General features: G+C 40.4%; 1 protein-coding gene and 1 long non-coding RNA gene across 2 annotated transcripts in view; one reads left to right on the forward strand and one right to left on the reverse strand.

The window, feature by feature from the left end:
- Positions 1 to 1,805: 1,805 nt before the first annotated feature.
- The window catches only part of LOC111974206 (G protein-activated inward rectifier potassium channel 1), a 33,822-nt gene continuing 8,585 nt past the window's right edge, over positions 1,806 to 27,042 (forward strand). Inside the window, exons 1-2 of the mRNA XM_024001859.1 lie at positions 1,806 to 3,380; positions 3,966 to 4,182. Of these exons, the coding sequence (XP_023857627.1) occupies positions 2,541 to 3,380; positions 3,966 to 4,182 (1,057 nt within the window). The 5' untranslated portion in view covers positions 1,806 to 2,540. The remainder of the gene's footprint in view (positions 3,381 to 3,965; positions 4,183 to 27,042) is intronic.
- Positions 15,279 to 21,535, reverse strand: LOC111974215 (uncharacterized). Its single transcript, XR_002878681.2, has 4 exons — positions 21,152 to 21,535; positions 16,332 to 16,460; positions 15,797 to 15,898; positions 15,279 to 15,373 (listed from the first exon to the last, which is right to left on the reverse strand). It is a non-coding gene; the product is annotated as an uncharacterized lncRNA (long non-coding RNA).

A 27,042-nucleotide genomic window follows, 5' to 3' on the forward strand; every position in this document is an offset into this window, starting at 1 on the left:
CCTTCCACAAGCTTCCCACAATAAGTTGGGTGAATTTTGGCCCATTCCTCCTGACAGAGCTGGTGTAAATGAGTCAGGTTTGTAGGTCTTCTTGCTCACACACGCTTTTTCAGTTCTGCCCACAAATTTTCAATAGGATTGAGGTCAGGGCTTTGTTATGGCCACTCCAATACCTTGACTTCGTTGTCCTCAAGCCATTTTGCCACAACTTTGGAAGTATGCTGGGTCATTGTCCATTTGGAAGACCCATTTGCGACCAAGCTTTAACTTCCTGACTGATGTCTTGAGATGTTGTTTCAATATATCCACATAATTTTCCTCCCTCATGAAGCCATCTATTTTGTGAAGTGCACCAGCCCCTACTGCAGCAAACCACCCCACAACATGATGCTGCCACCCTCGTGCTTCATGGTTGGGATGGTGTTCTTTGGCTTGCAAGCCTCCCCCTTTTTCCTCCAAACATAACGATGGTCATTATGGCCAAACAGTTCTATTTTTGTTTCATCAGACCAGAGGACATTTCTCCAAAAAGTATGATCTTTGTCCCCATGTGCAGTTGCAAACCGTAGTCTGGCTTTTTTATGGCGGCTTTGCAGCAGTGGCTTCTTCCTTGCTGAGCGGCCATTCAGGTTATGTCAATATGGAACTTGTTTTATTGTGGATATAGATACTTTGTACCTGTTTCCTGCAGCATCTTCACAAGGTCCTTTGCTGTTGTTCTGGGATTGATTTGCACTTTTCGCACCAAAGTGCGTTCATCTCTAGGAGACAGAGCGCGTCTCCTTCCAGAGCAGTATGACGGCTGCATGGTCCCATGGATTTTATGGAATTTTCCAAGCTGTTTAAAGGCAAGTCAACTTAGTGTATGTAAACCTCTGACCCACTGGAATTGTGATACAGTGAATTATAAGTGAAATAATCTGTCTGTAAACAATTGTTGGAAAAATTACTTGTGTCATGCACAAAGTATGCCAAAACTATAGTTTGTTAACAAGAAATCTGTGGAGTGTTTGAAAAACGAGTTTTAATGACTCCAACCTAAGTGTATGTAAACTTCAACTGTATCTACTCCTTGTTGCATTTACTGATTTGTTGTCAATTTTTACATGTTGTTCCACTTTGTAGGACGGGGCCCTGCTTCAAGAAGTTTCATGGCATGTTGTAGGCTAAATGCAAACACTCATGTGACAGTGTGACGTGAATTTGTCCTACAAATCTTTTAAGGAAATTGTCTCTGAACAATAGTTGTGTTTTTGATCTTCTCCCTTTATCTGTCTTTATAATACTTGTTGCATTCACTGAATTGTTGTCAAAGTAGGCTACTGTATCTACATTTTGTTTCAGGCCAGGTCTGTACTAAATCTTATTGAGGTTATGTACAGTTTGAAAGTCTCTGAATAGTTTGCATTTTTACATGGTTACTTAAATAAGAATCGTTGTCAATCAAATAGTCTACTTTGTGTGAAAATACTTTCTGAATATTGTCTTCCGGTCACATTTTTATTATTTAAAAATATATATATTTATAAGTATAATATATTATAGTTCGTACATTTTGAGTGAGTAATTTAGTAAAATGTACTACCATTTAAATACACTAATTCTTTGTTGTTGTGTTGAGTGTTAATAGTTTTTTGATAGTGACTGTCTTTACACAATGGAAGACAAAAGTAGTGTTATTCCTATTGACATGAATGTGGAGTCATACCTGGGGCCTCTGCCTGGGGCCTGCAAATCACTAAGGCCGCCCCTGTTTGTAGTACCAGTAGGAAATAGTGAGTGCATCGTTGTATAAGGAACGTGCAGTGCGCAGGAGCCGTGAAGAGGAAAATCGAGAGAAAGAACGAAACAGCTGCTGTTGGATTCTTAATACTTGCGTCCATAAGAACATCACAAGAAAAATTCCACCAGAAGAGGAAAAGGGGCCGCAGGAAATACAGCTTGCAGGCATCATCGGTAAGGGGAACCACATAAGTATGAGCGGACAGTAAATTGTTCCCCGAATCCATTATTTTCCATCATATTCCACTGTCATAGGACTGAATGCAGATCCTATGTGCGCCCGCAGTAGCACAAAGCGGAGGTTTGGGAACCAAATTGTGTCCAACACCAACTCTGAAATCGGATGTACAGTACGTATTGTGCCGTTTCATATTGACCACGGCTTCTAATCACATTTACCAACGATTCATTAATTACCTACCGGATCCTGATTGCTTGACGGGGCGTCGAAACATTTTCAACTTTTAACCCAAGGTGTGGACTTCACGGAGGAGGAAAGTGTTGAGCCAACCTGCATTGGTCTAACCTGGGAGGGCGATAAGTAATCAGCAGCGACTCACCAAAGAATAATCTGTTCAAAACCTGAACTGCAACGGACGCGTTTGGATAGCAGATGATCCTGTGCGTAATTGTTTTATAGCGGACTCCTTTTCGGATGAAGAGCTCTTTGTTGTGATTGAAGTGACATTAGCCCTCTCTTATTTTCATGGCTTTGGAGTGCAGTAGTAGGAACAGTATGTGGAGCGAGGGGACAGTGCATGATTAGTTCGTTACAGAACGTACTTTCCTCGCCTTATTTCCAATTCCAAGATATTGGACACAACATAAGGCCAATTGCTGCAACTACAACGAAGTCCTGTACAGAAATAGACTTTACATTAAACCCTTCAGATTATTTCTCTCGCTGCTGTCATCGTAGTATGTCTGCACTCCGAAAGAAATTTGGGGACGATTATCAGGTAGTGACCACCTCATCCAGCGGGTCTGGATTCAACCAGCCAGCACCAGAGAAGAAAAAGAAGAGGCAACGCTTTGTGGACAAGAACGGGCGATGTAACGTCCAGCATGGAAACCTGGGTGGTGAAACCAGTAGATATCTTTCCGATTTATTCACCACACTGGTCGATTTGAAATGGCGCTGGAATTTATTCATCTTCATCCTTACATACACGGTGGCATGGCTCTTCATGGCCTTCATGTGGTGGATCATAGCCTACATAAGAGGAGACCTCCATCGAGCCCACGATGACAAGTATACGCCATGCGTTGCCAATGTCTACAACTTTCCCTCCGCGTTTTTATTCTTCATAGAAACGGAAGCAACAATAGGATATGGCTATAGGTATATCACGGACAAATGTCCCGAGGGGATCATTCTCTTTCTTTTCCAGTCAATCCTGGGATCAATCGTTGATGCTTTTTTGATTGGCTGCATGTTCATTAAGATGTCCCAGCCCAAAAAAAGGGCAGAGACCTTGATGTTCAGTGAACATGCGGCTATTTCGATGCGAGATGGAAAACTAACCCTCATGTTCAGAGTCGGCAACCTGCGTAATAGCCATATGGTCTCCGCACAGATCCGCTGCAAATTGCTGAAAGTAAGTGGCACTTCTCTGCCTCCATATAGCTCAACAATATTTGTGTATTTAAACGTTACAAAATACTTATTTCAGACGGTGTAATGTATTTGTTTTCTTATTGTTTAATTACGCACAATTAAATATTAAACACGGTTGGAAAAGATAATGAAATACATCGTTATTAGAATTAAGGTATTGTTATAAAGTGTATTATTCCCTGCTGATATAACTTTTTTTTTAAACTTTCTTTGCAAATGCGCTTACCAATGTGAATTAAAAGCATAAAGCTATTAATTCCAGACACATTTAGTGGCAATGCTATAATGTTTACATTTTTATGAATTAAACAATTTGATTAATAAACCCATAGACCCCCTTGAAGTTGGAGCGCTATAGTGGTGGTCACTGGGTTAACAACCTTTGATGTGGCTTGATGTGCCTGATTAGCTATAGCCCTCATTCAATTTACTAACTCTGTCTATTTACTGATGATTGATCGCTTTGATTGCTCACAAATTGTGGATGGCTGTCAGTATGGCTCACTAGGTTGCAGTAGTTAAACTGTGTCTCTCTTTCAAACTCCATCTATGTACGCTTCCATAGTCTCGTCAGACGCCCGAAGGCGAGTTTCTTCCGCTGGATCAGTTGGAATTGGACGTGGGCTTCAGTACCGGGGCGGACCAGCTCTTCCTCGTCTCACCACTCACAATCTGCCATGTGATTGACACCAAAAGCCCATTCTACGAACTCTCCCAGAGATCCATGCAAACAGAACAGTTTGAAATTGTGGTCATATTGGAAGGAATAGTGGAAACCACTGGTAAGTTATCACAAATACATCATTTTTCTTTCTTGCAGTATTAGTAAAGACCATAGGCCTAGGCCTATTTCATGTCTATGCCCTGAGATAAAGTGGTGTGCTGTGTTCGGCTCAGGCTAGAGTATATGATCGCAAAAATAAATGTGTGTTAGTATGAGTGTAATAATATGAGGATGAGTATAAAGTGAATAAGTACAATGTGAAGTTGCAGGGTTTTACTCGTAAGTGGCCAATGTTGACCCAGATGGGCTTCTCCAATGACCCCTGGATGTTAGTGAATGTCATTGATTGCATGATATTGGTTTTATGTGACACAGCTGGATAGGGTTTATAAATAATATGTTCTGATTTGATTTTATGTATGCAGTGGAAATGGCAACAAAAAAACTAATTGTAATTTGAGTCAACATTGACAGTGGTCCTTGGTAAGAAATACAACTAAACAAGAATGCTGGTAAATTAAATTATTTCTAAAAGAATTCACTCTGTTTTTATGAGATCTCCTAAAACATATTCCTAAGAGTTGATGTCTAGGGAACATTATTGCTGTTTTAAAATAGAAACCTCACACTCTTCTGGGGGAGTACACTGTAAAGAACAAATATGGTGATTACAATTCTAAGGCAACCAGCTGCAATAGGATTGTGAGTTTGCTCAACATTTGGGCATTTAGCGGAACCAACATGCATTCAATTTGAGAATTTATTGGACCTTGTTTGCTTATTTACCAGACTGCCTTGCGTTTCGAGTGAATGGTAGTTACCACCCATTACTGTATTTGTTAGCGACAGAGACATGGTTGTTGTATTCAATGGTTTTCAGTACTGCAGCCTTCACCAAGTGAGTGTCTAAGTGAATATGTTATCTTTAATATTAAACTCTTTATGACAATACATTACATTTATCATAAGGCCTTTTTTTGAGGGCCTATTTACACCCTAACACAATGGTCTCAAACTCCTGGTTTACAGGCCACAGCAAGTCTGCAAATCAGACTATGCTGGCTTGCAAAGTGCTGTGCAATTCCTATTGGAATCCAGCCAGAGTGAAGATATCCAACAACTGGAACTTTTAATATCCCGAAACCTGCATTTAGAATGACTGAAGATTGATTATTAAGACTACCTAAATCATATAAACTGGAACAGCCATCTCAGTAACAGGTGCAATAAATCCAACTACTAGATTGGATTAGTTTAGAAAAAAATGTATGCTATCTATGTTTGTGTAGGATAATATTAATCAACCAATCAAAGTACATGCACAAACACAGGTATTGAAACAAACAATTCAGAAAATCTACCTGCAAAAGAGCATGCTGAGCATGATGGGGAAGGTTTTGAGTTCTTTTGAGAAAACATGAATTTGTAATTTTACTCAGCAACCGGTTTCAAATTCAGCTGACTTCGAGCAGAGTTTGTTGAGTAAACATAATTCAGCACATTCACTCAAATTCTAGTCCTTTTGAAGCCCACTCAACTCGAATAATAACGCTGAATAAGCAATTGTTTGAATGTACTTTTTTTTTTTACAGTGTTGCCTTCCAAAGGCAAACATGAACATGAGCATGCTGAGTGTGATGGGGGAAGGTTTTGAGTTGTTTTGAGAGAAAAATGAATTTGTCAATCTACTCAACAACCGTTTTCAAATTTAGCTGACTTCGAGAAGAGTTTGTTGAGTAAACAAACTTTAACACATGAACTCTAATTCATGTCCTTTTGAACTCCACTCAACTCACAGATTAACTCTGATTAAGCAATTGGTTAAATTGGCTTTTTTTTTTTACAGTGTATACTTTGCGTTCCTCTGTGCTTTTTGAAATTGGAAACATAAATTCAACAAGAACAGTATTGCCACATGTGATCATGGTGTGTAGGCATTTTCAAACTGTTCCCTTTGAGACAGTTAATAAAAGGTTTTCAGGGAGGGCCTTTTAAGATTGTGGAGTGACATAACTTTGTAGAAATCCTGTCTGACGCAGAACAGACCACTGCAGATTTACTTTAATCATGAAAAAGTTGGTCCTGTACTGTACGTGTGTGACAGTAGCATTCTTTACAAGTCATGCCATTAGATATCCACAAAAAAAAGTCAAATTGTCTATCAAATATGAAATATATTCAGTCCTCAGATTTTATTCAGAATCCAAGCTGTTTTCAATACAGTTTTTATGTGTTGATGAAAAATCTGTAGCAACTGACAGAGAACTCGTATAGTATATGAACATTTCATGGGGCTATTTTATTTATGAGGGCTTACATAGGGATGTTATATAGAAAAAAAAGATGCAGATAAATGACTGTATGATAAGTCTAACCTACGGGAGCTGCCTTTTAAGATTCATCCTAAGAATTAGACATGTCTACATCTTCTCCCAATGTTTGGATTCCTCGGTCAGTCATTATTACAGAAGATTCTAGAATGCAGATAAGATTTCTAAAACTTTCACTTATTAGGTAAAGGTCCACATGCAACTGGGTACAACAGCAAAATTCGACAGCACGTTTTACTATAATTGGATTTGAACATATTTGTTATATTTTCTCAATGTCATTGTTAAATCTAGCTAGCACTGTAATCTTGACTGGGTCAATACGAACGTACTGTATGTGTAGTATAAGGTTAAAGAACAAGAAAGAGATGAAGATAAAAATGTATGTACAGTGAAAGTCTAAGCCTCAGACGCTTTCATTTTGGTCCAATGTAACTCTGTTTCCATGGCAACCTCTCCTTGAGCATTCCGGATTGCAGCACTGCACCTAAACTTAGATTTTATTCCTATGGTATGGGGGAACCGGTTTTCTATCGCGTTCATAGACAAATCAGCTCTCTCACCCCGGAGTATTTCTTCATTACTAAGCTCATATTCACACAATGAGCTTTTCAAATCGTCGTCCCACCCGTTCATGATACCATCAACTCAAGTCAGCAGCACATGACTTCCCATCTGTTAGATTATCAGAGTTTTGAACATAATCACTGCGTGCATGAGACTATTATACAGTGCATTCGGAAAGTATTCAGACCCCTTCACTTTTTCCACATTTTGTTACGTTACAGCCTTATAATAAAATTGATTAAATCGTTTTTTTCCCTCATCAATCTTCACACAATACACCATAATGACAAAGCAAAAACAGGTTTTTAGAAATGTTAGCAATTTTTTTACAAATAAAAACTGAAATTACATTTACATACAGTACCAGTCAAAAGTTTGGACACACCTACTCATTCAAGGGTTTTTATTTATTTTTACTATTTTCTACATTGTAGAATATTAGTGAAGTCATCAAAATTATGAATAACACATATGGAATCATGTAGTAACCATAAAAGTGTTAAACAAATCAAAATATATTTTAGATACTTCAAAGTAGCCACCCTTTGCCTTGATGACAGCTTTACACACTCTTGGCATTCTCTCAACCAGCTTCATGAGGTAAACACCTGGAATGAATTTCCAACAGTCTTGAAGGAGTTCCCACATATGCTGAGCACTTGTTGGCTGCTTTTCCTTCACTCTGCGGTCCAACTCATCCCAAACCATCTCAATTGGGTTGAAGTCGGGTGATTGTGGAGGCCAGGTCATCTGACGCAGCACTCCATCACTCCTTCTTGGTCAAATAGCCCTTACACAGCCTGGAGGTGTGTTTTGGGTCATTGTCGTGTTGAAAAACAAATGATAGTCCCACTAAGCGCTAACCAGATGGGATGGTGTATTGCTGGAGAATGCTGTGGTAGCCATGCTGGTTACGTGTGCCTTCAAGTCAAAATAAATCACTGACAGTGTCACCAGCAAAGCACCGCCACACCATCTCCTCCATGCTTCACGGTGGTAACCACACATGCGGAGATCATCCGTTCACCTACTCTGCGTCTCACAAAGGCACAGAGGTTGGAACCAAAAATCTCAAATTTGGACTCATCAGACGAAAGGACAGATTTCCACCGGTCTAATGTCCATTGCTTGTGTTTCTTGGCCCAAGAAAGTATCTTCTTCTTATTGGTGTCCTTTAGTAGTGGTTTCTTTGCAGCAATTCGAGCATGAAGGCCTGATTAACGCAGTCATCTCTGAACAGTTGATGTTGAGATGTGTCTGTTATTGGAACTCTGTGAATAATTTATTTGGGCTGCAATTTCTGAGGCTGGTAACTCAAATGAACTTATCCTCTGCAGCAGAGGTAACTCTGGGTCCTTTCCTGTGGTGGTCCTCATGAGAGCCAGTTTCATAATAGCGCTTGGTGGTTTTTGCGACTGCGCTTGAAGAAACGTGGTCGAAGTTCATGAAATTCACGATCAAAGTTCTTGAAATTTTCCACATTGACTGACCTTCATGTCTCAAAGTAATGATGGACTGTCATTTCTCTTTGCTTATTTGAGCTGTTCTTGCCATAATATGGACTTGATATTTTACTAAATAGGGCTATATTCTGTATCCCACCCCTACCTTGTCACAGCACAGCTCTAGGAAGAGTCTTGTTGGTTCCAAACTTCTTCCATTTAAGAATGATGGAGGCCCCTGTGTTCTTGGGATCCTTCAATGCTGCAGACATTTTTTGGTACTCTTCATCAGATCTGTACCTCCACGCAATCCTATCTCTGCGCTCTATGGACAATTCCTTCGACCTCATGGCTTGGTTTTTGCTCTGACATGCACTGTGAACTGTGGGACCTTATATAGACAGGTCTGTGGCTTTCCAAATCATGTCTAATCAATTGAATTTACCACAGGTGGACTCCAATCAAGTTGTCGAAACATGTCAAGAATGATGAATAGGAACAGGATGCTGCTGAGCTAAATTTCGAGTCTCATAGCAAAGGGTCTGAATACTTAAATGTTTATACATTTGAAAAAAACAACTGTTTTCACTTTGTCATTATGTGATATTGTATGTAGATTGATGAGGGAAAAAAATCTTTAATTAATTTTAGAATAAGGCTATAACTTAACAAAATGTGGAAAAAGTAAAGGGGTCTGAATACTTTCCAAATCCACTGTATGAGAGTATTATAACAACAAAAACAACGAGCAAGGCACTTTTAACTGAATTAAAATAAATGTATTAGAATGGCCTGTTAAATAGAACAAAATTCAAACTCAAGACACTTTTCGGCATATCCTCCGTGACGATGAGTAGAATGATACAAGAATTTTAACATTATTGTGTAAATATTTGAAATTAATATAACAGATACAATTGTTGACTCCAAATGGTTTAGGTTTAGTTAGGTTTAGTTCTATGAATGGCAAGAAAAGTAGACTTGAAAGGACTGAGAAACAGTCTGTACTTGGGTTGCAAAATTCCTGTTACTTTCTCAAAATTCCCTGGTTTTCCAGAAATCCTGTTTGGAGGGTTCCCGGATTTCCTGCTTATTCCATCATAATACCAGAAATCTTCCAAACAGGATTTCTGGAGAATCAAGGAATTTTAGGAAAGTTACCAGAATTTTGCAACTCTAGTCTATACACAGCTATTGAGAGTCATCATCATCATCATCATCATCAACGTCATGCCAGGGAACACTATACTGAATCACTGAGGTGCAATCAAATTCACTTCACTGTATGTGCAGAAGTGAAATTGCTCAGACTGCAATTGCTTCACCACTTTTCTGTTTCGAAATGGTACATGAATTATACATTGTAAATCTAACATGCAATTTTGTACTTTATGCCAATTCTCTGTCTTAATTTGAGATCAGAAACAATGCCATACTTCTTTGATCAGCTCAGTTAAATGATAAACAGGCTGTGATGTTAATTTCATGGCAAGCTGGCTTTGAATGTGTGCTAGACTAGAGGAAGAATTCTGTCAGCAACACAGTTTCTCCCTGAGAAGTTGTATGGCACTTGATTACCACAACACTTTGCAGTTCTGCATTTTTAAAAAATATGTGAAGCACTTCATTTGAGTTTTGTGTTCACTCATCAATTATGTTTAGAAAAACATTGGCACATCAGCAGGAAATGAGCTTTATGAGAGGACTGCTATGTGACTATCATGTACAGTTGAAGTCGGAAGTTTACATACACTTAGGATGGAGTCATTAAAACTTGTTTTTCAACCACTCCACAAATTTCTTGTTAACAAACTATAGTTTTGGCAAGTCGGTTAGGACATCTACTTTGTGCATGACACAAGTATGTTTTCCAACAGATTATTTCACTGATAATTCACTGTATCACAATTCCAGTAGGTCAGAAGTTTACATACACTAAATTGACTATGCCTTTAAACAGCTTGGAAAATTTCAGAAAATGATGTCATGGCTTTAGAAGCTTCTGATAGGCTAATTGACATAATTTGAGTCAATTGGAGGTGTACCTGTGGATGTATTTCAAGGCCTACCTTCAAACTCAGTGCCTCTTTGCTTGACATCATTGGAAAATCAAAAGAAATCAGCAAAGACCTCAGACAAAAATGGTAGACTTCCACTAGTCTGGTTCATCCTTGGAGCAATTTCCAAATGCCTGAAGGTACCACATTAATCTGTACAAACAATAGTACGCAAGTATTAACACCATGGGACCACACAGCCGTCATACCGCTCAGGAAGGAGACGCGCTCTGTCTCTTAGAGATGAATGTACTTTGGTGCGAAAAAGTGCAAATCATCCCAGAACAACAGCAAAGGACCTTGTGAAGATGCTGGAGGAAACAGGTACAAAAGTATTTATATCCACAGTAAAACGAGTTCTATATCGACATAACCTGAATGGCCGCTCAGCAAGGAAGAAGCCACTTCTCCAAAACCGCCATATAAAAGCCAGACTACGGTTTGCAACTGCACATGGGGACAAAGATCATACTTTTTGGAGAAATGTCCTCTGGTCTGATGAAACAAAAATAGAACTGTTTAGCCATAATGACCATGGTTATGTTTGGAGGAAAAAGGGGGAAGCTTGTAAGCCGAAGAACACCATCCAAACCGTGAAGCACGGGGGTGGCATCATCATGTTGTGGGGGTGCTTTGCTGTAGGAGGGACTGGTGCACTTCACAAAATAGGTGGCATCATGAGCCAGGAAAATTATGTGGATATTTTGAAGCAACATCTCAAGACATCAGTCAGGAAGTTAAAGCTTGGTCGTAAATGGGTCTTTCAAATGGACAATGACACCAAGAACAACAAAGTCAATATATTGGAGTGGCCATCACAAAGCCCTGACCTCAATCCCATAGAAAATTTGTGGGTAGAACTGAAAAAGCGTGTGTGAGCAAGGAGGCCAACAAACCTGACTCAGTTACACCAGCTCTGTCAGGAGGAATGGGCCAAAATTCACCCAACTTATTGTGGGAAGCTTTTGGAAGGCTACCCGAAACGTTTGACCCAAATTAAACAATTTAAAGGCAATGCTACCAAATACTAATTGAGTGTATGTAAACTTCTAACCCACTGGGAATGTGATGAAAGAAATAAAAGCCAGAAGAAATAATTATCTCTATTATTCTGACATTTCACATTCTTAAAATAAAGTGGTGATCCTAACTGACCTAAGACAGGGAATTTTTACTAGGATTAAATGTCAGGAATTGTGAAAAACTGAGTTTAAATGTATTTGGCTAAGGTGTATGTAAACGTCCGACTTCAACTGTACATGCTAATGATTGATGGGCTATTGGGAACATGCTGTGGCATTCATTTACATGATGCTGAAGAGGCATTTACTAATATTTTCTGAACAAGTTCAGTTGAAAGCTGCAGTGGAACATTTTGTTAGACTTTTTTAAATGAGCAATTCCACGGGTTGTTGCATGGCAAGCTGACTTTGCACTATCCCCGCTTTGGAAAAGATTATTCCGGTTTTGAATATTTTAATACAACATTTTGTGATGTCTTGGCCTGTCCAGCATTTACCAACAAAAACCATCACTCTTGATTTTGTTATAAAAATAGAGTATTTCTGGTACAGCTGATTGTAGGGTACTCCACAATGATGGAAAATCACTGAAAAAGAGAAAGTTTTGCTGTGGCAAGTGAAGCTCTTGAGTTGTACAGCAGTAGTGCCTCTGGAGGTGAGCTGGAGGAAGTCTTCTGGTCTTTCATTAATGCCTCCTAAATGGCACCCTATTCCCTATGCAGGGCCCACATTGCCCTGGTCAAAAGTCATGCACTACATAGGGAATAGGGTGCCATTTGGGACAGACACGGGCCATAACTAGTTAGTTGTGCATTGACGTGGCTAGTTGTCTTGGCTTCCTCTCTGCCCCCTCCACGGCAACCCCAAGCCTTTTTTTACGATTCACTGGTATTGGAGAACAAATATCATCTTCCTTGTTATTGTGTTTGTGCTATGTGTTCATGCTAAGACGTGTGTGGGTGGCATGAGACTGTTATGAATTGATTTAAAGTGCACTTGATGTTTATTCATATGTATCTGTGAGCATATAAATACACAGTCTTTCTTGTGGACATTCTAGCATTGGATAAAGAAAGTGTTTCAGAATTATACGTTGAGTTGATTTTATTTTTTACAGGGACAGTGCACATTAATCAACGTTTCAGTAAAAGTGCCGGTTTTAGCCAGCTGGCTAATTTTCAACCGCAGTTCCTGGGCAGGTTATTAAAAACAATTACAATATAGACAATCATTGAGCAGTGAGCACACGCAGAGCAACATAGGACAAGCAACACGTAGCATACAGACAGAGCAACATAGGACAAGCAACACGTAGCATACAGACAGAGCAACATAGGACAAGCAAGACGTAGCATACAGACAGAGCAACATAGAACAAAAAGCAGCAAGACACGTTGTATCACAGTTTGGCTTATCCTTTCCCAAATAACTTGCCCATTGATTCACTCCTCTTATATATTATAATGCATTTGATATGGAAACCTCAGGAACTGTGTGTTTACCATGTTTCAATGTAAATCATTATTTATGAGCTTCTTGAATTCTATTGCTGTACTTTCAATGGATTCTCCCATCGTTGGCTTAGTGTTGAATATTGAACAAAAATCCTGCATATTGGACAAGAAGTATGAAAAATGTGAACTTGTAATGCATAACCAAGACCAAGCGTGTATAAATATAGCTTTCTCATCTGAGATTTGGGATTAGAGGAAGGGATTTGAGGTAGGTGCAGCAGATAGATGAGCTTTAGGGGAGAATAATTAACATTTTATTAACAAGAGGAGAAATTACTTTTTTTGGCCTAAAAGCAAACAATTTTGAGTCATTGTGTGTCTCCTTTCAATTCTATTTGAATTGTTGTAATTAGTTATAAATATTATACACAACCTTCACATACTGTATTATGAATACAATGCCCATTTGAATATTGAAACTAAAATAAGCAAAGAGGACTTTATCTTACACAAAGAATAGCAGCAGCATACTAAATTCAGAGGAATTGATATAAATCATGTAGCAGATTAGCCAAGTAGTTGGGAGTATGCATCGGTCTGTTTTTTTATCATTCACTGCAGAAATAGAAAAGGAAACATACAACTCTCTGCTTAAAACAGGTATAACAGTATACGATAAATTAGTCACTCCAGCCTAGGGACTACAGCTTGTGTGTGGTGTCAGGGGTGGCGTAGCATAGGTAAACAGTGGCAGAATGGAGCTTGCGATAAGGCACACAGCTGTGAAAGGATAGACAGGCCCCAGGAGAAAGTGACCATAATTCATTCTGAATAATTACACTCAGAGCGTGTCCCGTGCTGTTCCCCGCTCTCCATTCAGCCCGCACTCCAGCACTCTGCAGTTTCAAAGGGTTAATGTGGGTTCAGCCGAGGAAGTCAGCCTTCTGAGCAAGTGAGAGCAGGAGTCTCCAATTAAATCTAATGTGCCCAGGATCAGAGCACGGAAGAGTCACGGCCCTCCCCATGGAGAGGAACCTGTGTCGCCAGGGCGCTCTGATAAGACACATCTTTAATAGCTTCCTGTTCTCCGGTGAGTTACAGTGTTTTTCATTCATTTGTTTCATTTAACTTCATTAACGGTGGCTCTTTCACTACATGCCTCACGCATTTCATTGCATTTAGAAACTGCGTTGCACCTTTGTGTTTTTAATTACATGTTAATTGTGATTTAGTCACCAAATGCAGTGCTAGAATAGTTTTTTCTCAGTTTAAACACACCACAAACAAATGGTATAGTGCCAAACAAGGGTTCTTTGGCTTGTAACGATAGTGGAACCTTTTTTGGTGCTATATGGGACCTTTTTGTGAAGGTTCAATAAAGAACTATGCTCATAAGGTTATTAGAACCTGTATTGTGCTATAAAGAATCCTTTCCTAAGGTTCCATGAAGAACCATTAAAAAGGTCCTACTGTATATAGTCCCAGTCGGTATTCACATAATAATCAATTCCCCTCGACCACATCCACAAATTGGGGAAAAACCAACATTCTTTCCTATTGAGCCCCATTGTAAAGTAAATTGTAGATTTTTTGTTATACAGATATAACAAAACATGCCGAAAAGCTGCTGTGTTGTTAAATGTACTCAAAAATCCCAACCTACGGTTCGCAATGCTTCCATGTAGGGAAATAGAAGAGCGAGAAGAGCCCTGTGGCTTCAGGCTATTCCCTGTGGGAGAGTGGGAAATGTGGGGATGCCTTGTCCAAGTAGACTACACGTAGCTATGCGTGTGGAAAACATTTCATCACAGGTAATACATTTCACTTGTTTAGTACAGGCCGTTTGTAACTCCACTCACTACTTGTAGCTGTATAGTCCATTTGTTTGTGTTGTTGGTCTTGGCTAGCATAGTGTTCTGGTCGGTAGCTAGCTAGCACTCACTCACGTGGCTGCAAGCATCCTCATGAAAAGGGGCATGAGGGAAGCCCTACAATATTACGTTTATATAAGTAGAGAGAATGCTAGGGAGTAGGGCAATGTTGAAAAGTCATCTTTAGACATGTTTTACTTTTCTTAAATGTAGTTTTGTAATTGACTAAAACAAGCAGACAAGAAAATTGCGTTCGAAAAAGGTTACATTTTTCTGTGAGCCAATGAGGTAATCTAGGTAACCACAGGTTGTTTTCCCCACAGGTGGGCAGGGTCGCAACGTTTTATCTAATACTGCGTCTTACAGTACCAAAAAACGGTTCCACTCTGGTCCAACCCTTTAATAGCCATATTATATTTGGGAAAATTCCATCGGTTTTATTATTTTGTTTATTAATTATTAACACGTTGAATCAGGTGTGCTAGCTCTGGAACAGCTGGGGGACCCTGAGGAGAGAATTGAGAAGTACTGAATTAGTCAACCATTCTCAATTGACACAAGGCCTTTCACAAGACACGGTCACTGGCCATAATCATATATACAATGTAATAGCCTGACACAACAGATTAGATCAACTGGAATGAAACTCTCACTCAGGGTTGCACAAAAGAGCTGTGAGCAAACCACACCCCAAAATATTATAATGGTCCACCACCCCTAGATTTTAATTATCACTTAAGAGTTTTCGGAACTGCAAAGAACCATTGAAGGGCTCAAAGGGTTCTTTGGGTCAGTATGGTTTCACATAGAACCATCACCCTTCCCAAACAACCATTGAGGAACCCTTTTCTGTTAGTGTGTAGTGTAGCACATGCACTCTGTAGTGTACATGTTGGATTTCTTTTGTTCAGCTCAGGTCAGATACTTACTGTAATCGACAAATTCTAGATCGTGTTGAATTCCTCATGCACATGACCAGTTTGCATTAAGAGACTCCCACCGGGTGACAGCTTGCTTTGTCTAAAGTCCCACTGTGATAGAAAGTGTTGATTCAGACAATCAATCAATCAAGTTTATTTATAAAGCTCTTTTTACATCAGCCGGTGTCACAAAGTGCTATACAGAAACCCAGCCTAAAACCCCAAACAGCAAGCAAAGCAGAAGTAGAAGCACAGTGGCTAGGAAAAACTCCCTAGAAAGACAGGAACCTAGGAAGAAACCTAGAGAGGAAAAAGGCTCTGAGGGGTGGTCAGTCCTCTTCTGGCTGTGCCGGGTTGAGATTATAACAGTACATAGCCAAGATGTTCAAACGTTCATAGAGGACCAGCAGGGTCAAATAATAATCAGTGGTTGTAGAGGTCAGTACTTCAGGAATAAATGTCAGTTGACTTCATAGCCGAGCATTCGGAGTTAGAGAGTTAGAGAGAGACACACACACACACACACACACACACACACACACACCAGGTCCGGACCAAGGTAGCACGTCCGGTGAACAGGTCAGGGTTCCATAACCGCAGGCAGAACAGTTAACTGGAGCAGCAGCACGACCAGCTGGACTGGGACAGCAAGGAGTCATCAGGCCAGGTAGTCCTTAGGCATGGGAGAATTAGAGGGAGCATACTTAAAATTCACACAGGACACCGGATAAGACAGGAGAAATACTACAGACATAAGATTTACAATAGCCCCCCCAACACAAACTATTGCAGCATAAATACTGGAGGCTGAGACAGGAGGGTTCGGGTGACACTGTGGCCCCCGAACAGGGCCATCCAGGCAGGATATAACCTCACCCACTTTGCCAAAGCACAGCCCCCTCACCACTAGAGGGATATCTTCAAACCACCAACTTACTACCCTGAGACAAGGCTGAGTATAGCCCATGAAGATCTCCCCCACGGCACGAACCCGAGAGTGGCGCCAAACCTGGACAGGAAGATCACGTCAGTGACTCAACCCACTCAAGTGACGCACCTCTCCTAGGGATGGAAGAGCACCAGTAAGCCAGTGACTCAGCACACGTAATAGGGTTAGAGGCAGAGAATCCCAGTGGCGAGAGGGGAAGCCGGCCGAGACCGGGAGGTCCATGGGGCGACGCACAATTGGCCTAGCGTCGTCCGGGTTAGGGAGGGTTTGGCCGGCAGGGATATCCTTGTCTCATCGCGCACTAGCGACTCCTGTGGTGGGCCGGGCACAGTGCACGCTGACCAGGTCGCTAGGTGTACGGTGTTTCCTCTGACACATTGATGCAGCTGGCTTCCGGGTTGGATGCGTGCTGTGTTAAGATGCAGTGTGGCTTGGTTGGGTTTTGTTTCGTAGGACGCATGGCTCTTTTACCTTCGTCTCTCCCGAGCCCATACGGGAGTTGTAGCGATGGGACAAGACAGTTGGATGCCACGAAAAAGGGGGTAAAATAAATATAAAAGAATATATAAAAAAGTTGAGACCGAGTCTGCGTCTCTCACATGAATAGGCAGACCATTGCAATAAAATTAGCTCTATAGAAGAAAACCTTGCCTCCAGCTGTTTGCTTAGAAATTCTAGGGACAATAAGGAGGCCTGCGTCTTGTAATCGTAGCGTACGTGTAGGTATGTACGGCAGGACCAAATCGGAGAGATAGGTAGGAGCAAGCCCATGTAATGCTTTGTAGGTTAGCAGTAAAACCTTGAAATCAGCCCTAGCCTTTACAGGAAGCCAGTGTAGAGAGGCTAGCACTGAAGCACTGGAGACAACACACTAGAGAGCTTTACATTTCCTGACTATATAGTAATTTCACCAGGGATGAACTCCACATAATGGACATTTTGTTGAACAAGCTATGACATGGAGTATTCATTATCCCCTTCAGATGAACTGTGTTTGCTTCCCAAGGGAAAACAAGGTAATTGTGTCTTTGGGGATTTGTCAGGTCTCAGATGAACTGTAATAAATCATGGGATGGAGGAAGGGGTGTGGCGGTGGCAGACCTGGGCTGAACTCATTTGGTGATGCCACTACATCCAAAGTAACGGGTAATGGTCAGGCCATGATGTGTAGAACAGAGTCGTCATCACGCTACTTAGAGTTGGAAATAATTGTATCTTTGTCTCCAAGCACTTGCATGTGTTTTGGACTTAATATGCAAGTCTAAAACGAATGTATTGTGTATAGTAGTATTGCAAATGTTACTGGATATAGTGCCTATATAAAGTGTCACTTAGATTGTTGATAGGGGTATCATGTTGCCCCTTTCGCCATCCAGAACTAAATGGGGCCAGACAAGGATCTTGGTTATATTAAATAATCACTAAGGAAGGATGGGTAGCCTAGAGCTTGGTCAAAACTGACTGAAGATTGTGGCTCCTCATTAACTGTCTGTTATCGCAAAGTAATAAAGGTTGTGCTCTGCTTATATTTTTTTGGTCACTGTGCAGTATTGATCGCTAGCGTCTGAGTGTCCCTGAAGTCCACGTTAATCGATCTCGGTCTGAACACACACAGCCACATTTACATTTTGTTCTTTGGAGTTTGGAGGCGCTTCTAGCGAGACAATCTTTGGGGGGATGTCTGCTTTCTATTTCTGTCTTATTGACATGCTGTGGGGTACTGGATCTCACTCAACCCATAGTAAGAATACACAAGCATAACGGAATATGCAATATCCCTTTTTGAACGGCTCCCGGCTTGGGTTAAATAGAGGGAAGTGGGTTACTGAGATTTACCGCCCAAACCCACTCCCTTGTCCGTTGTGTTATTCTGCTTCTCTTTATAGCAGCTTTTTGCCCATCCTCCCCATCTCCTATTCCTCACCCACCACCAACACACATTTCTCCTTGATAATGTCAGTTTTTCCCCCTGCTTGTTAGTGGTCTTGCTGTTGTGTACAGCCTTATGTTCCTGCGCCTGGTCTGTCACCTCACCCTGTGTAGAGGCTTGGCAGGCAATGGCAATCTCCTCTCTCTCTCACACACACACACAGCCCCTGCTCTGCTCCGCTCTGCTCTGCTGTTTACCTCCACACTGATGTTATTGCCTGAGCATTTTGCCTCCCTCAACACCCATCCCCCATAGCAGTACATTTCAACACCATTTTAGTCTCAGCCAGTGAATTTCCTTCTCTGTGTTTTTCTTGCACACATTTTGCCTGCCGCATGTTGAAAGCTGAAAGTTCGAGATGCAACTTAATTCATTGATTAAATACTAAGACAGTATTACAACAGATTTAGATTCATCTACGAAGAATGAAAGGAAAAAGCACGTCCCTAAAAGCTACATTTTTTCTTCTTCTCAGCAAACAGTATATTTTGATGGTGGTCACCATAGAAACAGATTTGTCTAAGAGATCGGAATTGTTCCCATAATAGATGTATCCGTTTCATAATTTGATTTCTTTTTTTTTTCATCCTCTAATAGTCACAATGTGTTGTGTCCTTTCAGGCGTTTTGTTGAAAAAAGGTGACCATTCAGTTGTTAGGAACCCAAAGTACTGTACTCAGCAGAGTATTGTTCCTGTATGTCCTGTGAATTCAACTCCTTCTCCATTAAAAGCCAGGTAGCAGATAATGGACCCTATCAGATATGTATGTAGTTGGTGCTGTATATTATTGAAAATACATGGGTTCTAATTATTTGTTAGTATACAAGTATACAATTTATGCTCCCCACAAATAAAAACCACAAAGACTGATGGAAAGGCCCAAACACAAGATTGACATTTCTGTAGCCTACTGTACATGGTAAGCTGGTGCCTAACGAAAATGACTGACACTGACAATATTGATTCTAAATGTTATTTGTGTAATGACAATGCATTGTGAAATAGAAAATAAACTGCAATTTGCTAAAACTATTGTGATTGTGCATTAAATATAGCTAACCTTCAATGGTACAGCTAACATGAGATATTTTTTATCTATCGTGATTGCTGGCAAACGAAATAGAAACAGACAATTATAGCTAAAGTACACTGAACAATAATATAAACGCACCATGTAAAGTGTTTGTTTCATGAGCTGAAATAAAAAATTCCAGAAATGTTCCATATGCACAAAAAGCTTGTTCCTCTCAAATATTGGGCACAAAATTGTTTACTTCCCTGTTAATGAGCATTTATCCTTTGCCAAGATAATTCCTCCACCTGACAGATGTGGCATATCAAGAAGCTGATTAAACAGCATGATCATTACACAGGTGCATCTTGTTCTGGGGACAATAAAAGGCCACTTTAAAGTGCAGTTTTGTCACACAACACAATGCCACAGATGTCTCAAGTTTTTAGGGAGCGTTCAATAGGCATGCTGACTGCAGGAATGTCCTCAGCTGTTGTCAGAGGGGTGCTGAGGAGTATTTCTGTCTGTAATAAAGCCTTTTATGGGGAAAAACTAATTCTGATTGGCTAGGCCTGGCTCCCAAGTGGGTGGGACTATGCCCTCCAAGGCCCACTCATGGCTGCACCCCTGCCCAGTCATGTGAAATCCATAGATTGGGGCCTAATTAATACATTTAAATTGACTGATGTCCTTATATGAACTAACTCAGTAAAATCTTTGAAATTGTTGCGTATATATTTTTGTTTAGTATAATATATGTCAAAAATAGCAGTGATTCATCAAAATAAATCGGTTTTGGAAACATAAGGAATGTATCTTTCATATCATATATAATATATATATAAATTAATAGCTACAATTACTACACACCTTTTATAGTGTTAGGGTTCCCACAAGGCCCTATTTCCATGTTACAGTGCTTGTTTACGGAAGAAAAAAAAACGGAAGATAGCTAAATAGCGCAGGTACGCCTCCATCTGCGTCTCCGAACACCTGTGTGTAAACGGAAGATGGATGCCACGAACGTGTTGTCACTGAAAAATACTGTCGGCTGCAACTGTGTTAAAACAGTGTACAGTTAGTGTATTAGTGCTTTTTCTTTCTTAAACTGTACCGCAACTGAGAATGGATTCACGTTTAGATGGAGTACTTGGCTGTTTTGGCTGCCAGAGCCAATTCGCCTCTAAACAGAACATGTAAGCTCCTTGGACTATAAGGAGTAACGTTAGGTTCCTTTAGTCCATTATTGGGCTCGTTAAGACGGTGCTCATAGGCTTGTATATTACTATCAGTATAGGCTATATGACCCACATTGTGGACATCAATCTATAATATGACCAGTATTTAGCTAACAACTGGCAGACATGTTTGCATTTCTTTAGTTTCATCAGTGTTATTTAAATGGAAGATGTTAACTTAATGCGCCAGTTAGAACGTTAGCATAGAGGTAGCAAGCTAGCTCTTTCACTTACCCGGTTCACTTCCATGCTCACACGAGCCCATGATAATGCTCAGTGCTGCTGATTGAGATGCTTTAGAAGTCACGTTGGTGGTAGGGGCAGCATCCACCGAAGCAACTTCTTGCTGAAGCCCTCCTTCCATTGTTGATAGCAGTAGACATTCTCAAGGATTAAATGTGCCCGCAGACTGATTTGTCCGCCTCATTCTCACAAATGTATCCCACTTCATAAAAAGTTATAAATTGCATAGTCTAAAACTTTGACCCCCCAAAAAAAGGTGATGGATAAAAATGCAATTGCTAACTCGATACTGTTAGTGTCTTTACGCTTACGGAGAAACCCACACGTATTCAAATTAATTATGCGTTCGAAACCAAGTGGAAGGTGGGATTTTAGCAGTTGTGATGTCGTAAATACCAGTTGGATGCGTTGGTGCTTTGTACTAGTTGAGAAACGCTGATTGGCTAATGGCCAACCTCTGCGTAAACCACAAACTAAAAGTACAGCTATCATGCTTGTAAACAAATTATAGTGTTCAGAAACCATCGGAAATTGATACTTCCTCAATTCCTGACTTGCAAGACAATTTATAAATTCAAACGAACCGCCTGTAACTAGACATGGAAGTTTAGATGGCCTGTTGTCTTCCAAGTGGGGGAATTGAATAAGTATCGCCAAGTAAAGCTCGGTCTAAAATTCTCTGTGTGCTATGCTTTAAACTACCTACTGTGTAACGGCTGTATGGAAGCGTTCACATATCACCACCATTTCTAAGTGTTGTTAACATTTGGGAATGTTTTATTGGGGTGAACTAAGTAACTGTTATATGTGTTTTTGACATTGAGAAATAGGTGCTACACTCTTTTTAAAGGGGGCATCTATTGGATGCTTATTCCCTCTGTCAGTTTGCTTCTCCATGCTGCTCTAGCTTAGTGCATCTCTTTAATAAAAAAAGTAGTCAAGCAGGGACGTATTCTTCTGCTTTTCAGCAACAACCTTCAACATGATGAATTGGTATTTAATTGTTGCTGCTCACCATTTTGTAAATTATTAAAGCATTCGTATGTTAATGTCATTTATTTCCAAAATGATCTGAACAGTGCTCCAATGCAAGGACAAGAGGGTTGAGTCGTGATTCTCTATTCACGGTCCAGATTCCCATTCTTGCTTCTGCTAGCGTTTTTTCTCATCCATAACACTTCAGTTGCCTCTAAAGCCCTGATACTATGTCAGGGGACTGTGCTGACAGCCATATACTGGCGAGTGAGGGTGGGTGGATGAGTGCGTGTCTGTGCGTGTGTGTGTGTGTGTGGCTGTGTGCTTGCGTGCATGCGTGTGTTTGTGAGAGGTTGTCTTACATCTGCAGATCCTTGTCTGTGATATAATTTAGAGGTCGGGGAGGACTCCTCACGCCCACATTTCTCTCAGTGACTTGGCCTGTGGGTGTCGAAGTGCAGAAACATGCTAATCTGAATAACAAACAATCCTCTATTTGCATAAATATGTCAATTCTTAGCACCATTTGCATTTCATCGTTTTCCCCCAAAAATGCAGGTTGTTGTGGGTGTTTTGTAAAACAAGCTCAGAAAAGCACTTTTTGTGTTTCTGAAGTCAAATGATGTGTATGGATTTTTTTGATATGTAAGAACTGGGTAGAATGAAACAGGTATCTATCTACAGCCAGGATGCAGGACTCTGGTCCTCGAGGTCTGGGGACAATGGACTTGTGCACCCCTGATATCCAGCATATGACTGAGCCATGCAGCAAACAGAAAACAGCTCCTGTGGCTTCCATATTCTGGATAAGCTTATGTTAGAGACTCTGCTCCATGAATGCCAGTAAGCTTAGTGAGCCACCATCAAGCAGAAACTACTGGCAAGCTTTCTGCTAGTCCACTTTCCATTCTCGGCACCCAAAGAATCCGTTTTATCTCCCTGTCCCTTTAGTGACTTGGCTGCTGTTCAACTGTTATATGACAAAAGCTAACTCAGTATTATCCAGTAGGACTGCATCTATTCCTCTGACACTTTGATAGACTCCCAAACACACAACCTCAGAGAGATCAACGTCCTCTGCCCTTAATACTCTCTCAATAGCAACACATTATTGCATCAGAAAGATACGGTATATTCAATTTGAAGAGCAACATTCCCCATGGCTTCTTGTAGATTCACCAATTGGAAAAAGAAGGGAGTTTGTGTTTTTTTTCACAGCTCAGTTTTCTGGCCTAATAATCTTAGATATGAAAACAGTACTGTGTTTTGCAGGACTTATCACGTTTCAAATCCTGTCTAGAATTAAAACAGTCCCTGGAATTATCGCCCTCTAATTTCACCATCTAATATTCTTTACATTAATGAATCATCTTGCAGTAACATTGATGGGGCCATATCCAATTTATACAGAGAAGGCTGGGGTAGGTGTAGCTGGGTTTCTCAACTCCACGCTATGTACAGTACATCTTGGTGGAGTTGGGTTGAGACGACTGGGGGCGGAGTGTACCTCCAAATACATCGAGTCGCTGCCAGTCCAAACAAGGAAACAGTCAGTAAATGTATTTGACAGACGTTTTATTAAAAAGTGTGGATTTCAGCAAACAAAGGAAGGCACGCAGCTACGGATGACAAACATAGGTACACGGCACGTGTTTAAGAATGTACTTCTTTACAAGTATTGACTGACAGCGACTCGACGTAGTAGGAGGTTCAGTCCGCCCAAAGTCGTCCGCTCTCAACTCCATTGATGTGATGTACATTGTGGAGTTGAGAAAAACTTGGCTAGGGTAGGTGTAAAGTGATATTACCCAATATGCTGAGATGGCTCTAAAACAAGCTGACCCTACCATTGCTATCTTTCTTCGGGACTTTGAAGACATGTTTGGACTTGGGACAGACGGTCTATCCAGCAGTGCACAGTACAGGGTATAAATTGGGAAATCAAAGAGAGGTTTGTACACAGAGCACAGTCTGTGTCCGTGAGGATGAAGGAGCAAGACAGATGGTAATAGAGATGTATGAGAATAAAATAACCTTTCAATGTGTTTATTAAAGATGCTATTTGTAATATGAGATCCCATCACTGATAAGTCAATATACGATTTGACCAAAACAAACACACTTTGAGGTGAAGTGATGTGCGGGAACAGATCAGGGGCATACAGGCAATCAAACCAGGTCACCGTGGTCAGGAACTAGGGACATGATGCATCATCCAGTGTTGAGTGATATAACCAGTGGTTTTAAAGATGGTTGTTTCGCTTGGGATGGTCAAAGACTGTAACGGTGTTCCTCCTCCTCTTCATACGAAGAGGAGGAGTAGTGATTCGACCAAGGCGCAGCGTTGTGATATGACATGATATTTATTTAAACAAGACGAAAACAAACTATACTTGACTAACTAACAAAACAATAAACGATGTAGACAGACCTGGACGACGAACTTACATGAAACACGAAGAACGCAATAACAGGAAAACTGACTACATAAAACGAACAAACAAACAAACAAAACCGAAAACAGTCCCGTGTGGTGTAACATACAGACACTGACACAGGAGACAACCACCCACAAACAAACAGTGTGAAAACACCTACCTTAATATGGCTCTCAATCAGAGGAAATGAAAACCACCTGCCTCTAATTGAGAGCCATATCAGGTCACCCTTTAAACCAACATAGAAACAGAAAACATAGACTGCCCACCCAAACTCACGTCCTGACCAGCTAACACATACACAAACTAACAGAAAACAGGTCAGGAACGTGACAAAGACAATAAATATACTTTTGTGTTGGATATTGTATGTACGCCACATTTGCCTCGAGTTGCACTCAAAGGTGACGATCCAAATAGCCTTTATATGGTGTGTATATGCTCACGTATCGTTGGTAGATTTGGTTTCCATAGAAACACACAGTTCCAGGTAGGTATGACGATTACGTAAGGTTTTATTAAAACAAAAACAACCACACTTGTCTTTTCTATACAGCTGTAGCACAATTTCTGATGTTTTTCTTGTCATTGTTACAATTTCTTTCTCTGCTCTTCTAAAGCTCACAATAAAAAATGGTTTTCAGTGTTTAATTGTACTCATATCACCTCCATGTTTCCAAATGGTTATGATAGCAATTTGTCTGTAATTGTTTCTTTTTCCCAACGGAAGGGAAATCACAGAGCAGGCTCTTCACTGAGATTGTTGATGGCTTTTAGTATATGGATGCAGGGAAGGTACCTACTCACACAATACCAAATTACCTTCTTGCACTACTGTCGATGGTGCTTTTACAAAATAGCTGGGCTCTCCTCCAATATGAAGCCACTCAATAGGATGCAGGTCAGAAAACAGAGAGTTACCCAACAGTGAATCATCACAAGTTTGATTATCTGATCTCAGATAAGCAGTGTGATTATCCTTATTGTGTGCCAATCACTATAGATTACTGAGTATTATTATGTTACAGAATAAATGGAGGAAACATAATTCTTTATTTGTGGCTTCAATAACTCCTGTCACACCCTCCGGGCCAGTTCCGTTGAACTTTATCACAATATTTTAATATCCTCTACTGATTATGTTCCATTAAGTGGTGTGTTATATTGATTTTTAATATGTTCTGCGTCTCTGGCAGTCTTTGGGATGTGACTTTTAGCTTACAGTGTTGTTGACTAATACAGCATAGAGGCTCAGTTGGTAGAGCATGGTGCTTCCTTTGCCAGGGTTGTGGGTTCAATTCCCGCTGGGACCACACATACGTAAATGTATGCACTCATTGATGTAAGTCGCATTGACAAAAAATGTCTGCTAAATGGCATATATTATTATATTAGAAGAAAAGTTTCATATCTGGATAATATAGGCAAGCTGTTATTGGTGGTAAAATTATGCAGGAATAACTGAGGGTTCAAGCAAAATACCAGTGTTGAAGAAGTGTGCTTTGGCATGTCTACACAAATGCTAGAGGGTTGAGCTTCTCTGTGACTGACCGGCTCGATTCGGTCTTGTGTAGCAAAATTTGAAATTGTGTTTTTTTACTTTGGATAAAAGTAGAGCTAGAAAATGATATATCATTCACCACAGTTGAGGAACAATGGGAAAGTAATTCTGCTTTGAAAATTGATCAACTTGTAACCTCACTTTTGAGAAAATGGCCTTTGAATGTTTTGGTACTACTACTGGAGAGCAGTCCTTTGTCTACACCCATTCAGCATTGTTCACACCCTTTTAAGCTTTAGCCCCACCCATCTCTTTAAGGATTCACGTGAGGCTATGTACTAAACAACCAAAGATTTCAAGACTAAAGGCTGGGTGTGTTTGTAAATTTAATCTGGAGTGCCAGAGTGTGCTCTGGGTGTTCGTAAATTCAGAGCGTTGTCAGATTGGCCGTTCGTAAATTCAGAGCGTTAGCTAACATTAGCTAGCTAGCTAACAGTACACTTTAACTTGAAATGAAAACGACTTTCTGACAAAATTCGAAACGTGTAATATCTGAAAATGTAGCAAGCTAGACTCTCTTACATGTATACATGGATGTACGCTTCTCTCTCTCTGTCACGGATGCCATGGTTGCCCTTAATGTGAAGATGTAATCCAGAGACAGGTGTTTTACAACAGCCTTCTGTGTGTTCTCTTTTCGACTCCGTATGGATATTTGTAATCAAACGCCAGCATTTTCTCCATCTCCTTAGCTATCATAATGTAATTCCACTGATTTCAAAACTCGGTCCTCCAGAAAGTGGAGCACAACTCTCATGCAGTTCTACTACGTGATATCTTTAAAAAAAAGCCGCGTTCGAAAGGATTACCTACACATACTGACCAGCTCATATTATAGACAGAAGCGTGCTACATTATCTCAGCCAATCATGGCTAGCGGGAAGGTTGCTGACTTTTTCTGTGGCTAA

Source organism: Salvelinus sp. IW2-2015, linkage group LG2, assembly GCF_002910315.2.
Source record: "Salvelinus sp. IW2-2015 linkage group LG2, ASM291031v2, whole genome shotgun sequence".
Taxonomy (NCBI): Eukaryota; Metazoa; Chordata; class Actinopteri; order Salmoniformes; family Salmonidae; genus Salvelinus; species Salvelinus sp. IW2-2015.